The 17914-nt window shown below is 43.3% G+C and overlaps 1 protein-coding gene across 7 annotated transcripts in view; it reads right to left on the minus strand.

The window, feature by feature from the left end:
* Positions 1-17914, minus strand: part of dnmt3bb.1 (DNA (cytosine-5-)-methyltransferase 3 beta, duplicate b.1) — a 245309-nt gene that overhangs the window by 161876 nt on the left and 65519 nt on the right. For all 7 annotated transcript variants that reach the window (XM_080204810.1, XM_080204812.1, XM_080204806.1 and 4 more), the window contains exons 3-4: positions 14188-14302; positions 3077-3144 (exon numbers count right to left, since the gene is read on the minus strand). In XM_080204810.1, coding sequence (XP_080060936.1) covers positions 3077-3144; positions 14188-14302 — 183 coding nt within the window. The remainder of the gene's footprint in view (positions 1-3076; positions 3145-14187; positions 14303-17914) is intronic.

The following is a 17914-nucleotide window of genomic DNA, read 5'->3' on the forward strand; positions in this document are numbered from 1 at the left end:
TAGAACTCCAGTAAATTTGTCAGACACGATTTCCCCTTAACGAAACCCTTCTATTTTATTGATGCTGTTCTATCTACAATCGCCATTCTGTATTGTTGCTGCAGCAGCATAATTGCTTAATCTGAACTAATGGTATTCCCCAGGGATTTTACAGTGAGGCTTGATTGGAATGATTGACAGGTGTGGGTCATGTGACAGGGTGAAGATAGGTTTACACAGAATATTCAAGCTTAGATGCTGCTTTTTTGAGTTAAGAGGGGGGCAGGAGAGAGAGAGAGCGTGTGTGTGACTGGCTCCTGCCAGAGGCTAGGTTTACTTCACTGAAGGTTTATTGTTTTGAGGATATAGCCCTCTCTAAAAGCTGTTGTCTGGATCTCTATTCAGAAGTGTTAAAAAGCTGGACATCCAGCATCATATAAACATCTTTGCTTTCTGTGGCTAACTGGTTTTACAGAAGGGATTTCTGTCTATGGGGGAATACTGCTGAACTGGAACAGTAGAGATAGCTAGCTGTTAAGAATTATGTTTTGTCATATTTAAATCTTTTAATCGGTAGAAGTTATATTAATTGTTTTGTTCTCTTCTAACTGTATTCTTAGATAAAGTTTATTTTGAAAAAAGATTCCTAGTGCGTCATTTGAATCATATCCTGAAGGGATACACCTTCTGTTCACCCTAACGCCAAAATCAAATGTAAAAGTTAGGGTCTCGGCTAACTTCATAGAATACCTTGGAGGTTCTGGTCTCCAATGTCGAAGCACCACCACTCACTCAAGCTTGCAGCCACCAGTTCTGGTACTAATATTGCATGTACTTTAAATAGTGGCTTAGAGGCTGGGAACACCAGGCCAGCCTGGCATGCAGCCAGAGCAGTGGACCAGGGTAACACATGTGTCAGCTCACTAGAGAGCAAAGTCATATAAGAGCCCCACTGCGGAGAACTCAGGTGAAGACTTCGAATGGAGCGGCCTACAGAAAACAGCTGATGAATATACTCACTGAAATAATTCCATTGGGAGACGTGCCAACAAAAATGGAGGAGTCCAGCATCTTGGCACAGAGCTTGGGGCCAGTCCTTTCCTGCATGGAAATGATGATCAACTCTGACTACACTTGTGGGCCCAATTGTGATGTAGCATCTGTTGGCCAATGTGTCAGGTTCCATTGCAGCACAAGCAGAAGCCATTCAACTTCTCAGGGCTGCGACTGAGGTCACACCAACTCAGGTTGCTGCCGTGGGGGATCAGACTGTGGACATCACGGCTTCAGGAAACAATGTGAAAAGGGGTTTGCAGGCCCTTATAGCAGGTCAGCAATCTGTCCTCCAACACATAACTGAGACGCTACCTCAGGGGACTGGCTGTGGCTCCGCGGCGCATTAACTTGATGTCCTCACTCAGAGTGCGCCCTACCACTCTACCGGTGTTTTTCCCATTAGCCAACCAGCCCTTTCTTTGCTGCCCATATAGAGATGGTACTGTCCTCAGTCAAGCCTTCTATGGCCAGAACTGCTCATGGTTGTCTTGCCTGACCACCTGCAGCCTTCCCCACTGAAAGTCAGCAGCCTGCTACCAACCATGCTACAGTCACTGCTGCATAGAAGCAGTCACTCTCTCTCTCTCTTCAGGCACCATGCCCTCAGATGGCATTGGCAATCATGGCCCTCTCCGTTAATCTTGCTCCGAAGGTGTGGAGCATCTTCATTGATGGTATATTTATTCAGTTTACCAGGCTCTGTAAGAAGATTGTTCTTTATGTACTTCGATCTACCTTACCAATGATCTTCCCCATCAGACTTTCTAAATCATTGCTTATTCTTATATGCCCAAGAAATTCCAACTGTTTCTTCCTGATCCTGGTCAGCTGAGTTCTTTTGGTCGCGGATTTATTGAGCACCTCTTCATTGACAGTGTGACTTGTCCAAGATATGTTCATCGTTCACCTCAGAAACCACAACTAGGCAGCACTTGCTAATGTATGACAAAATTGATGTGATGTAGCATTTCAGGATTCTGAGCTTTGACGAACTTGGAGTTATCATAATCATTTGGGAATGCTGTCAGACCTGCTGAGTTTCTCCAGCATTTTCTGTTTTTGTTTCAGATTCCAGCATCTGCAGTATTTTGCTTTTAACCTAGTCGACTCGCTTTCTTTAATCTTTTGTGCCATATTGGTTTAAATGCTCTCCCAATAGCCCTAGTCAACCCCTTGCAAGGATGCAATCACAGATTTTTGAGATGCAAGCTATCCTAATGGTACAGATGCAAAATGCTCATGGCACAAATTCCAGATTAAAGATGATGGGTGGAATCTTGCCTTTTTTTGGCAAAGTGTCAACTCAGGCAAGAAAAGCGATGTGTAGCCTGCCAGTGGCACGGCTGGCATTTTTCCGCCATATTGCCAAAGAATAATCAGGGAGAGGGTCCCACAATGACACACTGGCTGGGCAGGCTCTGAATGAGTCTGCCCAACCAGCAACACAGCAGCTCTCAAAAGATCATGCCACGGAACATCTGGCCCACCCCCACTGAACACATCACCACCCTCCCCTATCAGGAGGCTGTGCCAAAGCATGATTGCTCTCCCCTGGCCAGTGGTGGGGTGGGAATAGATTCCCTAACCTCAGGGGATGATATAGCAGGGAGACCCACTCAGTGTATGGTATGGAGTTCACACTGTCACTGGTGGGGAGAATCGGACAGGGAAATCCCAACGGAGCCATTTTGGGACTCACCCACAATTCTTTACCCCCACCTATCAAAAATGGGGGCCAAAAATCCACCCCACCCCGATAACTTTAATTCTGCAACCTAGTTCACAATTCCAAAACCATTCAAAACATATTATCGGTAGACACACTGCAGTGCACTCTGTATTTTTCTTCCAAGTTGTAAGCAGAAAATTATTTTCTTCTTAACAAATATGTTGAATGATACATCTTTTGAAGGTTAATCTGAAAAGTTTAAGATATAAATAAAGTCCAGTGTACTTTGCTGTATTCATCCAGACTCTGTCGAACATGTACAGCTATTACTGGAAATATTTAGGGTCGATGTAATACTCAAAGGAATCTCACCTCTTCACAGCCAGCTTGACACCTGAGTTTTCCCTTTGGTCTTCCATCTGCAATCTCCATGTCAGAATCTGTGAAAGATAAACAGCCTTCTTAAAAGGGGGGAAAAAAACTGAAGCGAGTTAAAACTTGAGTAAAAGGCATAATCTTTCTGCAGCTTCCTGAATTGTGCCAGGAGAGAAACTGGACTGCTGCAAATCATTTTTTTTTTGCTGTTACCTCCATACCTTCCTCCATTTCAGTATGGCTTCATTGCAGTATAAGTGAAGTAGCTGTGGCAAGAATGACCCCCGTGCTCTCTATTGTGGCACTGCAATGTAAATTCAACATTAAAAGAGTCCCCCGAGACAGGCTCCAGAAGTTAAATAATGATCTTTTCAACTCAAAAACAGCTGGGGTGCAGGAAATTCACTCACTGAATCAGTTGAGAAATTCACAAATTAATAAATGAAAATGGATTAAATTAGCTTTAAAACATGCTTCAGCCTCTCTTAATAAGCGTATTTATTTTCTTCGAGTCTGAATTGAAATAAGCTAAAACAATCCTTGCTCCCTGAACACTGCTTTTAACTAGCAAACTATCGTTTTGTTCAATGCTAAGATAACAGGCATTAAAAAATAAATGAGTACATCAATTAATCAGCAGACACAATGAGATTTGAGAGCGTTGCTTATTTAATTCTGTTAAATTTCTAGCTTGGTGCTCTGTTGCAGGTTCAACCTTCTAATGGACATAATGAATGATCTAGTAGGTCCTTTAGTGAAAAAGGGGCCTCAAGCTAATTAAGGCATTCAGGAATAATTCTTTGTCTCTCCAGTGCCACCACAGATCCATTAATTACAGCCTTACTCATAAATGATGAATTTCGTGAACACCTATTTATTCTATCACAATGCACAGAATGTAGGATAAGTAAGAGAAAACAAGTACAGAAGCCCTTCATCATTCTAAAGTGGTATCTTTGTATATTCTTTTTTGTTCCAACTGCAGAATATTTTGTTGATCTAGTTTTAACTTATCTCTAAACTGTAAACCGTAGCACTACAGTTGCAATCACATTTATGTACTGTTTGGAAACCGTAGTACAAACTTCATCCAAAGCTTCATATTGATTTCTGGTAAGGAGTATACGATTTAATGTGACACAGACTCATAAGAATTACATCACTGAGGAAGGCCTGTAAGTGCATTGTGTTTCAATGCACTTACCAAGTAGGTGTTTCAACTGAAATGGTCTACAACAACTCTAATTCCTTTCCCTTTTCATGCACCCGTTTTTATTTTTAAAGCCTTACCAACTCTCTATAGAAATTGTTATAGGGCAGGCTTTCACCAGGGACGTTGGGATTCTGGGTCGGGACGAAAGGGGGATCATGCAAATGCCAACACAAGTATCAGCTCGGCTATTTTCCCATGGGTGGCTTCCTAATTAGCTGCTTCCTGCTCAGTATCCAATTAAGGACAACAGTCAGGATGCAGATGCTGGAGACCCAATTAGAAGGCCAACAGGATTAGAGCTTCAGCAGTCCTTGGAGAGTTGGGTGCTGCTGACATTATCCCAGAGCTCGAAAGGTTGGAGTGGTAAGTTTTAATTTAAAATTTCAAGAAGTTAAGCAGGTAAGCCCCACCAGATGGCCTAATGGAGCTATGGTCTTGCCATCTTTGACTGCAGCCCCACTTTGAGCCCTGGATCTTCAAGCACTGATGGACCCCAGGATGATCCCCCCCCCACCAAAGTGGCAGTGAATCACTCTATTGTTGACAAACTACTGCAGGCCTGGGGAAATTGCCCTTGTTAGGCATTTAATTATTTAAATAGACTACCCTTTGGCATCAGAGAACCATCATGAAAGACTTGCTGCTATTTTGCTGACCATCCCTCTTCTCAGCCCACCACCCAGGGTCAGCAAAATCCTGTCCGCAAGACATTGCCAGAATGGCTGCTTCTATTAAAGCCCTGAAAATCCAAATAACTCCATGTGCAAAAAATAAACGTTCTCCAAACTGTCCTTTTCATTATTCTAATGGAAATCCCCAGGGTAAGCTCCCTCATTACCAATTCACCAACATTCTGTCACTATGAACCTATTCAAAACCTTCCACAATTCAGGAAATCTCAGATACCCCACCCCCCCTTAACCTATTCCAGCAAAAAGGTCTCAATTAATCAAGACTTTGCCTATAATTAGAGCCTTTTATTCTTGGTATCATTCTAGTAAATGGCCACTATATACTTTCCATAGCTTTAATATCCTTCTTACAAAGGGCTGCCAATTGTACACAATACTCCAATGTGACCGAACCAATATCTTGTATAAATTCAATAATAATTTCTTCGTTTTTATGTTCAGTCTACCAATGTGTAAAAATCAAATCACCGTTGGCCGTTTTTAAAAAAAAAATGGTCTTTTCTATCTGCATTCCCATCTTTTTAAAAAAAAATGTATTTATAGCCCAGGTCTGAATTTCACCAACTGGGATACTGTTCTTTTCCATTGCTGAAATGACATTTTTCACTTTTAATCTATCACCTATTTTTTCTTCATTGAACAAGATGTAATACAGCATCAAGTCCCTGAAAATTGTAGTGGTAAAAATGTAAAATTGCCTGTCTGCTTTATCTAAAAGATAATTTTGGTCTTAAGGTCCTTTGTGAAAAATGGACCTTGAAATCTAATCACTACTAGTTATAATTATCAAAACAACAGTACTTTTGTTTTTATCTTATTTCCACTAGGGAACAGGATGTATTTAGAATCCCAGAATCATAGAATCCCTACAGTGCAGAAGGAAGCCATTCAGCCATCGAGTCTGCTCCAACCAAAATCCCACCCAGGCCCTATTCCATAACCCCTCAAATTTACCCTGCTAACCCTCCTAACACTAGGGTTAGTTTCACACGGTCAGTCAACCTAACCCACACATCTTTGGATTGTAGAAGAAAAGCAGAGCACCCAGAGGAAACCCATGCAGATACTGGGAGAATGTGCAAACTCCACACAGACAGACAGTGACCCGAGGCCAGAATTGAACTCGGGTCCCTGGCGCTGTGAGGCAGCAGTGCCACCCTTTTATACCAGGACCTTACAATAAGTATTCTAGTAGCAATTTGAAAAGCATGGATGCAATGTCAAAAGCATGGATGCACAGACAAATGACCAACTGGATGGCTTTAAAGCCAACCAGTTGGTCATATGTCTGTGCTAGGCCTTTGACTTGAGCAGTCCAAAACCAATTCCATTGCGCCACTCTCTCCCTGACTTACAAAGCCTCGCATCATCCTCAGTGTAAGGAGCAAATAACGTCAGGAATAGTTAGCTTTTTGATACTGGTGTATCTTCTCCCATGAATTCAGTTCACTGAGTCCTTTTATATCTTCATTAGTCTGTATTGCTGAGATCATTGCAGGTTTCCAAGCATGCAACAAAATTGACTTGGTGAAAAATGAAATCCAACATTCTCAGCTTGTTTCTCAGCACGAATTTTCCCAACACAAACGTGTTGGATTCAACTCCCCCAATACTCCTGATTTCTAACTGGTAAGTTTCTTCCTCATTTTTCGTGGACTCATGATTTTTGTTGCCTCACAATAGCATTTTGACGTCTCCATAGCTTAGTGACAGTTATGTGATAGAACCAGTATGGTTCTCCAGAGGATGGACACTTTACAGGCTAGAGTAGAAATCTATTTCATTTAGTTTCTGCAGATAATGTCCTTGTATGTGATAAAGGTTTATCGGGAAATTATCAACCAGGAAAAAATGGAATCCCTATTCAAGGAAAAAAAAACAGGACATCTAGAAAAATATAATAATGACTAGACAGCATAGAAATTCAAAAGAGAAATACTTGATTACCAAACCTTGTGTGTTTTTTGGGGAGCTAACAGGAAAAAGGTAACACCAGGCTTAAAATAAGGTTCCCATATTGATGAATAAGATCAAAGAATGTGGTGTTAGAGGACGAGGGGTAGAATATATAACGTAGTTTTGGGGAGAAACTTTGATCTTCTTTGCCAATCAGAAGTAGCTGTTAAAGAATGTGTTATATTCCAAAACTAGGGTCATAATAATAAATCCCAAATATAAGAAATATGGATGAATTTCTTTACTCAAGGAGTGAATAGAACGTGAAACTTCCATAAGAAGTGATAAGATACTTCAGACACTTGCAAACGTATAAGAGTAAAGGGTTTAGAAACATAGACTGCAGCTTTGCAACAGATAGATAGAATTGGAAGAGATGTGTGTGTATTTAAACACCTACACAGATTAACGTGTCAAATGGATGAAGGTAGTTGAGAACACTGGGATTGTACTCGTTGGAGTTTAGAAGGATGAGTGGGGATCTTATTGCAACTTAAGGATACTGTGAGGGCTGGATAGAGTGGACGTGGAGAGGATGTTTCCACTAGTAGGAAAAACTAGAACCAGAGGACACAATCTCAGGCTAAAGGGACCATCCTTTAAAACAGAGATGAGGAGCAATTTCTTCAGCCAGAGGGTGGTGAATCTGTGGAACTCTTTGCCACAGAAGGCTGTGGAGGTGAGGTCATTGAGTGTCTTTAAGACAGAGACAGGTAGGTTCTTGATTAATAAGGGGATCAAAGGTTATGGGGAAAAGGCAGGAGAAGGGGGATGAGAAAAATATCAGCCATGATTGAATGGCAGAACAGACTCTACAGGCCGAGTGGCCTAATTCTGCTCCTATGTCTTATGGTGTAATAAATGGCCTGTATTTTTATTGTCTTTGTTATTTTGTGCCTTTTCTTTCCCTGTATACAACCCAATATTTCTGTATGTTTACTTTTCATGCATGTTGGGCTATACAATTTTGTATGTTGCCATTGATGTGGATTTCAGAACATTTTTGATTTTGATAGGTGGTACAGGATTTTGATCCTGTGGAAACGCGTGCCCAAGGGATGTCTTTTCTCAGATTATTTCAGTTTCAATCCCATGAATTACATGATGAAAGAGATTAAATTACTCAATTAAGTGCTCACCTGAGAAACAGTTCTAATCTAATGCAATACCTCTGTAAGGGGTTTGTTGAAGAGTTTTATCCTTGATTTTATTGTTCTGTGATAGCTAAATTCCTTAGACTTTATAACCTTAGTGAGACTGCACCAAGACTTTTCAACACCCAAAGCTGGATCATATTTGTCCTAAATTCCAGAAAACTCACGAAGCAGAAATGTTAACTCACCAGATCTCTCCACAAATGCTGCTTAACCTCATGATTGTTTTCAGTAGCAATTCTAGACTACAATACTTGCTTTCAGTTTACAAGGGAAGGGTCCACCTATTTCTACTGCCAACCATTCTTTATTCAGAAATGAGTGAAGTTAAAGCTCATGGGTTTAGTTTGCCATTATTACTATTTAAGAACATAAGAAATAGGAGCAGGAGTAGGCCATCTAGCCCGTCGAGCCTGCCCTGCCATTCAATAAGATCATGGCTGATCTGAAGTGGCTCAGTTCCACTTTCCTGCTTTCTCCCCATAACCCTTAATTCCCTTGTCTGTCAAAAACCTATCTACCCGTGACTTAAATATATATAGCGAGGTAGCCTCCACCACTTCAACGGGCAGAGAATTCCAGAGATTCACCACCCTTTGAGTGAAGAAGTTCCTCCTCAACTCCGTTTTAAACTGCGCCGCCCCCCCCACCCTTATCTTGAGGCTGTGCCCTCTAGTCCTGCTATCCTTTCTAAGCAGGAAGAATCTATCTACCTCTACCCTATCCATCCCTTTCATTATCTTACACGTCTCTATAAGATCCCCCCTCATCCTTCTAAACTCCAGCGAGTACAGACCCAGTCTATTTAGTCTCTCTTCATAGTCCAACCCCCTCATCTCCGGTATCAGCCTAGTGAACCTCCTCTGCACTCCCTCCAAGGCCAAAATATCCTTGTGCAAGTGCGGCGACCAAAAAAGCACACGGTACTCCAGCTGCGGCCTCACCAGTACCCTGTACAGTTGCAGCAAGACCTCCCTAATTTTATATTCCATCCCCCTCGCTATAAAGGCCAGCATCCCATTCGCCTTCTTGACCACCTGCTGCACCTACAGAGTGGGTTTTTGCGACTCATGCACAAGGACCCCCAGGTCCCTCTGCACTGTAGCATGCCGCAGCTTTTCGCTCTTTAAATAGTAATCCCGCCTACTATTATTTCTGCCAAAGTGGATAACCTCACACTTACTAATATTATACTCCATCTGCCAGGTCCTCACCCACTGGCTCAGCCTATCCAGATCCCTCTGCAGACTTTTCACACCCTCCACGCAATTTGCTTTTCCACTCATCCTCGTGTCATCAGCAAATTTCATCACCCTACACTCAGCCCCCTCCTCCAGATCATCTATATAAATGGTAAATAGCTGAGGCCCCAGCACCGATCCCTGCGGCACTCCACTAGTCACCAATCGCCAATCAGAATAGCACCCATTGATACCAACTCTCTGCCTCCTGTTAGACAGCCAATCCTCTATCCACGCTAAGACCTTACCCTCAACTCTGTGCACCCTAACCTTCTGTGGCAACCTTTTGTGAGGCACCTTATCAAACGCCTTTTGAAAATCTAGAAACACCACATCCACCAGTTCCCCTCTGTCTACCACACTAGTCACATCCTCATAGAAATCCAATAAATTCGTTAAACACGACGTCCCCTTAACGAATCCATGCTGCGTCTGCTCTATCAAACCATTCCTTTCTAGGTGCCTCGCTATTTCTTCTTTGATGACGGATTCAAGCAATTTTCCAACTACAGACGTTAAACTAACTGGCCTATAATTCCCTACCTTTTGTCTGCTACCATTTTAAACAGCGGCGTAACATTAGCCGTTTTCCAATCTTCCGGCACTTCCCTGGAATCTAGTGAATTTTGGTAAATAATCACTAAGGCATCCACTATCACCTCTGCCATTTCCTTCAGAACCCTGGGATGCATTCCATCCGGTCCTGGGGACTTGTCCACCATCAGTCCCGTTAGTCTATCAAGCACTACCTCTCTAGTGACAAGTGATTTGATGACATATTTGTTACTGTCTCCATATTTAACAGGCTATTGTTCCACTATTAAGGATTATATAGGGGAGACTTCAAAATTTCATTCATCGTTCAACCTCACATCTTCTCGAATCCAATGGCCATGATTTTGTGCCTGCGTTTGCTGTGAGTGCAAAAGATGACTTGGGCGCAAAATATTGCACGGGTGAGAATCTCGCTGGCAAGATCTCACTGTTTGATTTTCCCTGTTCCGCACGGGTGACATAATGAAGTTCCCATGCAGAAAGGTCAGGAATCTCATTTAAATAAACTAACATCTCATTACAGAGCTTCCCCACCATATCATCCCACCACTATTCAGAAATACCACCCACCTTCGCCCTCATGATATCATGCCAATGAGGTTTACAACAGATTTTGGAAAATGCAAAGCAGGCAAAGGCAATCTGCCATGGACGCACAGGTAATTATAGCTCTGAGGGCAATACCCTAGCTGAGTAATAGATTGGCTTTGTCCCTGACACTACCCTTCAAAGGGGCAGTGCTAAGATGGACGCCTCTGGGGAGCTCCATTGGTGGGGGAACCCTCATTGGGGATAAGGGTTCCCTGATTCGTGGGGGTGGGGGTGGGCGAGAAGAGATTCCCTGTGTCAGTGGAGGATTCCTTTGTCTTTGTGGGGGTTGGGATCTCATAGGTGGGCGGGGTGCGCTTTGTCATTTCTTAGCACAGAAATCAGGACACCCATTGAAAAGGAAGGCCCTATCTCATGATTCCCACCATTGCTGACTTATTTTAGCCCTATCCCTACCAGCGTGGCGGTGATTTTCTTTTGCACAGAGTGCCGTATAATGTGATGAGAAATGCTGGCAGTGCCGCTCGTGAGCTGCACACCAGTTTTCTCACCACAGCCAGCACTGTGCAAAAAAATGGAAAATTCCACCTGATATTGCCTTGTGACAATAAAAAACATGAAGTTCAAAATTCAGAACTGGAAATTCTAGCTCTGAAAACGTTGCCAGTTTGTCAACAAATTTAGCAGGATGTTAAATTGCTTATCCGTTCTGAATTAGTGAAATACAGCTTGACATTTTTCCTCTATTATACAGTAGGAATCTTTACTGTTCTGTATGATCTGGTGAATGAACCAATACAATGCTTGAATCAAGGATACTAGGAACACACACTAAATGCTACCTCAACAAAAATTAACTCCAAGGGAGAAGAGATTTGACAGATGATGGGTACATTTTACACTTACAATATCAAAAATCCACAAACAAAACGAACAACATTGCATCAACAGAGTATAGGGAAAGTTGGAACAAAGGAAAAATAACAGCAAAAAAAAGTGAATACAATCTGTATGTGAAATGGAGCAAATACAAGGAAAAGAAATGGTGTGCATCAGAGAAGGGAAGTATATTAAGTTTAAGATTAAATTTATTTATTAGCATCACAAGTAGGCATATATTAACACTGCAATGAAATCACTGTGAAAATTCCCTAGTCGCCACACTCCAGCGCCTGTGCAGGTATACTGAGGGAGAATTTAGCATGGCCAATGCACCTAACCAGCATGTCTTACAGACTAAGGGAGGAAATCCACGCTGCTACGGGGAGAACGTGCAAACTCCACACAGACAGTGACCCAAGCTAGGAATCAAAGTTGTGTCCCTTGCATGGTGAGGCAGCAGTGCTGACCGCTGTGCCACCGTGCCACCCATATCACAGACAGACTTCAAAAATAAAGATCACAACACCTCACAGCATTAAAATATCAAAAACAAAATGAAAGTTTGCTGAGAAAAAAAAAGAGATTTTATGCAAATAAGATGAAAAAATAATTGAAAGAAACAAATAGCAGCATCACCTTTTGCACATTAGTCACAAAAAAGGTCAACTGCATTAGCCCAAAGTATTCCCCAATGGGAGATGCATCAACGATACTTTTCTCAATTTTGATGAAAATCACAGGCCTGAAACATTGGGTTAGATTTTATCAGCCCTCTGGGAATGGACCAAAAGGGGCCCATAAGATGGCATGGAAAAGGGAGTGATGGCATGCCTGTCTTCTTCATGTTACCACATCTTCTTGCCAGTGATGGGATAAGTGGTGCATGGCCCTCCCATTCAGAGGCCAATGGGGGCGTTTAAATGCTTCTGCACAATGCCACTGGCATATACCAGTTCCAATGGCCGGGGGAGGGGAGGGTTAGAAACACTCTGCCTCATGGGGAAACCCCGACTGAACCCTGTATATCTCCCAGGAGGCTCAGTGATACCTCCTATTTGATTGTTCTTTGGCCTATGGAGGGGACTCCCAACTCTGGCTGCCCCACAGCAATGCCACTGCTTTCCCCTCCATTGCTTGCTCACCTCTCCTCTTGCCATTGATCGAGTTTTTTAAGGAAGTGACGAAGATGACTGATGAGGTTAGGGCAGTGGATGTTGTCTACATGGACTTCAGTAAGGTCTTTGACAAGGTCCCTCATGGAAGACTGGTGCAGAAGGTGAAGTCGCATCAGATCAGAGGTGAGCTAGCAAGGTGAATACAGAACTGGCTTGGTTAAAGACGACAGCGGGTACCAGTGGAAGGGTGCATTTCTGAATGGAGGGCTGTGACAAGTGGTGTTCCTCAGGGGTCAGTGCTGGGACCTTTGATGGTTGTAACATATATAAATAATTTGGACGAAAATGTAACTGGACTGATTAGTAAATTTGCGGACAATACAAAGGTTGGCGGATTTGCGGATAGCGATGAGGACCATCAGAGGATACAGCAGGATATAGAGACTTGGACGGAGAGATGGCAGATGGAGTTTAATCCGGACAAATGTGAGGTAATGCATTTTGGAAGGTCAAATACAGATAGGAAATATATAGTAAATGGCAGAATGCCTAGGAGTATTGATAGGCAAAGGGGTCTTGGTGTACAGGTACACAGGTCACTGAAAGTGGCAATGCAGGTGGAGAAGGTAGTCAAGAGGGCATACATAATGCTTGCCTTCATTGGCCGGGATACTGAGTTTAAAAATCAGCAAGTCATGTTGCCGCTTTATAGAACCTTAGTTAGGCCACACTTGGAAGAGAGTGTTCAATTCTGGTTGCCACACTACCAGAAGGATGTGGAGGCTTTGGAGAGGGTACAGAAAAGATTACCAGCATGTTGCCTAGTATGGAGGGTATTAGCTGTCAGGAGACGTTGAAGAAACTTGGTTTGTTCTCACTGGAGTGACGGAGATTCAGGGGAGACCTGATAGAAGTCTACAAGATTATGAGAGGCATGGACAGAGTGGATAGTCAGAAGCTTTTTCTCAGGGTGGAAGAGTCAATTACTAGGGGACATAAGTTTAAGGTGCAAGGCGCAAGGTTTAAAGGAGATGTACGAGGCAGATTTTTTACACAGAGAGTGATGGGTGCCTGGAACTCTTTGCTGGGGGCGGTAGTGGAAGCAGACTCGGTAGTGGATTTTAAGGAGCATCTTGACAAGTACATGAATGAGATGGGAATAGAGGGATATGGTCCCTGGAAACGTAGGGGGTTTTAGTTAAGATGGGCAGCACGGTCAGTGCAGGTTTGGAGGGCCAAAGGGCCTGTTCCTGTGCAGTAATTTTCTTTGTTTTTTGATCTGCCTGACTACCCCATTGCTCCTGGGTGCACTGCAGAACTGCCATCCTCCAACTGGCCAGCAGCCTTATCACTTCTCAACAGGGACAGTTCCCCAATTGCAGCCTTGGATCCTGAAGACCATCAAAGTGGTTCACGGGCCTGCTGGCAGGAATCCACCTTTGATGAATAAGTCCAGCTATTAAATCTGTTTTTCTCCCCACAGATGTTGGCCGATTTGAGCATTTCCAGGAATTTGTTTTTGTTTTGCAACAGCACTGCTTTGGAATGAGTAACAACGAACATGAATTCAGACAAAGCTTTAAACTATCAACCGGTAAATCTTAGACCAATAGCTTGTAACAATGCTCAGTGAAACTGGATGCAAAGGTTATGCATCATCAATGAGCATTTCATCACATAGGAATGTTACTGCAATCAATGCAGTGTGAGAATGCTGGAACATAACACTGATGTAGTTCTACAATTCTTACCTGCAGTACTGTCTGTTCCACTCTGATTTGGACTTGGGCTGGGACTTTGTGAAATGGGTGGCGTTGTTTGTTCCCATTGATCCAGTTGGTAGGTTTTTTCTCCATTCACTACAGGCTGCAAAGATAAAATCAGGTAAGGAAAATGAGATAATTTCTCATATAATGTGTGCATTTTCTTAATTACCTCTGTTATTTGACACATGGGACCAGTTTAGGAAACTCGAGAATTCAAAGCTGGGTACAAATAATTACCTCCCATTTGTGGCATAATTCAAGCAATGAACTCTTGGTTCGTGTAAGAGGGAACACTGGGGGCCACTAATTTGCATTGACTGAATCAGTCAACTTGCATTTTGATTGAATGTGAACAATGACACACAGGAAAAGAACCTCCCTGGTCTGTCCAGCCTGTCCCACACAATTATGATGCATAATTATACATTACTCACTCTCTCACCCACCCAGAACCGTGTAATGTCAGGGGAGTTCCAAATTAAGACAAAAATCCAGTCCAATTTGAGAAATATTATCTGGGAAATTCCTCTTCAGCCAGTTTAGACAATCAATAAACAATCCAAAGTTTCTAGAAATGATGGCGCAGGGTTTGTCTTGTTGATTTAGGGATTGAATTCCACAACTCCGTCATTCTATGAAAACTGCAAACATGTGCGCTTGGTTCCAGACATTATATCTATATTCCTTTGGTTTTAAAACTGAAAATACACAGCAACGTGGTCTGAAATGTGTACCAGTAAGGATTAAAATAACAGTGATTAAAGAGACTGGAGATTAGCTTGCTTTTCAAGCAGTTCTGCACTTCGCACCAGAAAATGGTCTCAGGATTTGTCTGAATTCGTGTGTGTGTGTGTGTGTGTGTGTGTGTGTGTGTGTGTGTGTGTGTGTGTGTGTGTGTGGCGGGGGGGGGGTGTCCTTCAGTTTAACCATGCTGCAATGGAAAGACAGGAATTTGGCAGAAAAAAGGGTCCCTTCTTTATGGGTACTGAAGAAGGAGAATCTGCGGTTTGTGAGGGCAGTGCAAGGCAAACTTAAGGTACAATACATTTATGGGTTGGCTTAACACTGCATCCTCAAGGCTAAATCTTAACTTCCAAAAACAAGTTGTAGAAGCTGGGTGAAACGTGAAAACATCAGAAATCTCTAACCCAACTCAACTCCCCTCCAAATTACCCATATCCAGGTTTACTGACGGTGGGACAACGGGCGGGTAGCCAATCTGGTCCCAGAAGGGGGTTGACTACTTAAATATTTTAATGAGGCCAAAGATCTCTAATTAAACAGTGGCCAGCTTCAGGGAGAGATTAAAGTACTTAACCCAATCTCCCCTGCCAGATAAGGGATTGAATCCACACACACACCGCCCCCCTCCCCCAGCTCCAGGGTTAAAGATCTGACCATGACCTTTCCAGCCCCTCTGCCCCCGTCCCTGTCCTCATCCCCCTCAATACCCCCCCACATACCTACATCTGTAGTCTACTCCGACCATGTCCCAAGTGGAAGCCAAGACTGTCAATCAAGTTGACTTCCAAGCATGAAATCTATCACACCCAAACTATGTATTCTGAGTCAACTAAAATCCATATTATGTGGAGAAATCTGAAATTCCAGGCTTTCCAACAGAAATGCCATGGTCCTGTCGATGCAGCCTACTCCCGTCACAATGCAGCCCTTGGTGTCTTCATTGATAAAGACAAGGCAGCAGCACACACGTTGGGCCCGACATCAATGAGTAGGAAGGTGGGAGACTCCATATCTGACAGCGCTAATACATGTCATCGAACAAACATTGTAAAAAATTATGTTTAGTAATTGGTTCCTGGAGATTTGTAGATATAATAATCTATAATGGGAAAGAGTCTGCGGCAAAACAAGTGGCAACAGAGAAGCAAGGTCTGAAAAATATACCCTACGTAAAATATATTTTAGTTTAAATATTTATATATATATATATATATATATATATATTCACCTGCAAAAAGGTATTACTGATTTTAGCGCTGAAAGGGGAGGCAATCCCCTTTCAACAAGAGAAGGTTTCTTGCGCCATTTCTCACTGATAGTCCAAGTCCAGAGGCCGCAGCACAGTTGCAATTTGCAGCTGCTAAACTGGAGATATATTTAACCAAGTTCTCCCTTTAAAGCCTGTTCCTTCGTACGGTTGTTTGATTTCTCACAAAGAGGTCTGAAGGCTTGTCAGATTGAACCTAAATTGTTTATTGGTAACCTATAATTATGCATATCTCAAAAAGGTGCAGCCCTGCAACGTTACTGTCCTTGGTGGCTTCTTCCAGACTCCACTACGCACAGTCTACTATCACATGACTCTCTATTATCACTACGCAGGTGGTTACTCATGAAGGTTACTCATAAAGACCCCGCCTTCTCAACCTTGCCGCTTGCCTGAGATGTGGTGATCCTCAAGTTAAATCACCACCAGTCAATTCTCCCCCTCAAAAGGGAGAGCAGCCTTTGGTCATTTGGGATTGTGGCAACTTTACCCATGTAGGTGGTACTGTTTCCCCAGTCCCAAATTAACCCTCGCTCTGCTGAAAACCCCTGTATTACATATCAAGAGAAAATGGTCTAAATGATAAACTTAAGCAGCTGTATCTGGACAAATTAGGTCAATTTGAGGGCTCAAGATAAAGGGCATAGAGACAACGTGAGATATCTGCTTTAAATAATAACTGTGCATCTGTGACAAAGTGACATTTCAAAGTGTCGGTGTGCAATTCAATAGGATAACAATATTGGAGGCGATTTCCCCCAGCCAGTGGAGTGGGCCTGGAGATATCAACAGATGCTGTTTAGCAGGTGCCACAACCTCGACATGTTTCCAGGAACCTCCCCCCCCAAGCCAGGAGTGGCTCACATCAGCTCCCCACTAACAGGAAGCTGGCAACCCGACCCTGCTGGAGTGAAGCAAAGCCATGGAGGCCCCCCCCCCACCACTCCACCCCCGTTGAGGTCAGGGACAAGGAGGGGTGCACCCTGGGAAGATCGGCAGAGGTGAGGGGTGTCCCGCTGCCACTCTGCATAAGGATCTGTGGCAAGAGGGAGGGAAGGGGCTGATCAGGTCTGGCCATTGGAGTGGAGGGAAAAGAGGTACATCAGGAGGCCAGCGATTGCGGGGAGGAGCCGCACTGCCTGCAGTGCGGGGTCACGGGGCTGGCCAGTGATCGGTAGGCTGGCAGTGCATGTGCTGATCTCGGCTGTGACAGAGTTGCACATGCGCAGTGGCCCACTCAGCACTATGCTGCAAGCCTCTCTAGAAGGAATAAGCTCCAGCCCCAGATTTTCACAGTGAATCTGCCTGAGGTAGTCTACAGTGCAGAATGTGGGAGATTCATTTTGAAAATACTACTTAAAAGAAAACCAGCAGGAGTTTCTCCAGTTCTTAAGTGGATTCAGCAATTCGAATTTTTTTGGAAGAATCCCAGCCCTCATGTTTAGATGACCATTATTCCTATGAAATTCATCTCCAAACTCCATGGCCTGCAGCTCGGCTCCTCCCTCTGTGACTAGATCCTGAACTTCCTAACCCATCGACCGCAATCAGTAAGGATAGGCAACAACACAATCCTCCATGACCATCCTCAACACCAGTGTCCCACAAGGCTGTGTCCTCAACCCCTTCCCATATCCCTAAGACCAAATTCCCTCCCAACTCAATTTTCAAGTTTACTGATGACACCACCATAGTGGGTCA

Source organism: Carcharhinus amblyrhynchos, chromosome 16 (assembly GCF_965287045.1).
Source record: "Carcharhinus amblyrhynchos chromosome 16, sCarAmb.v2.hapA, whole genome shotgun sequence".
NCBI classification, from domain to species: Eukaryota; Metazoa; Chordata; class Chondrichthyes; order Carcharhiniformes; family Carcharhinidae; genus Carcharhinus; species Carcharhinus amblyrhynchos.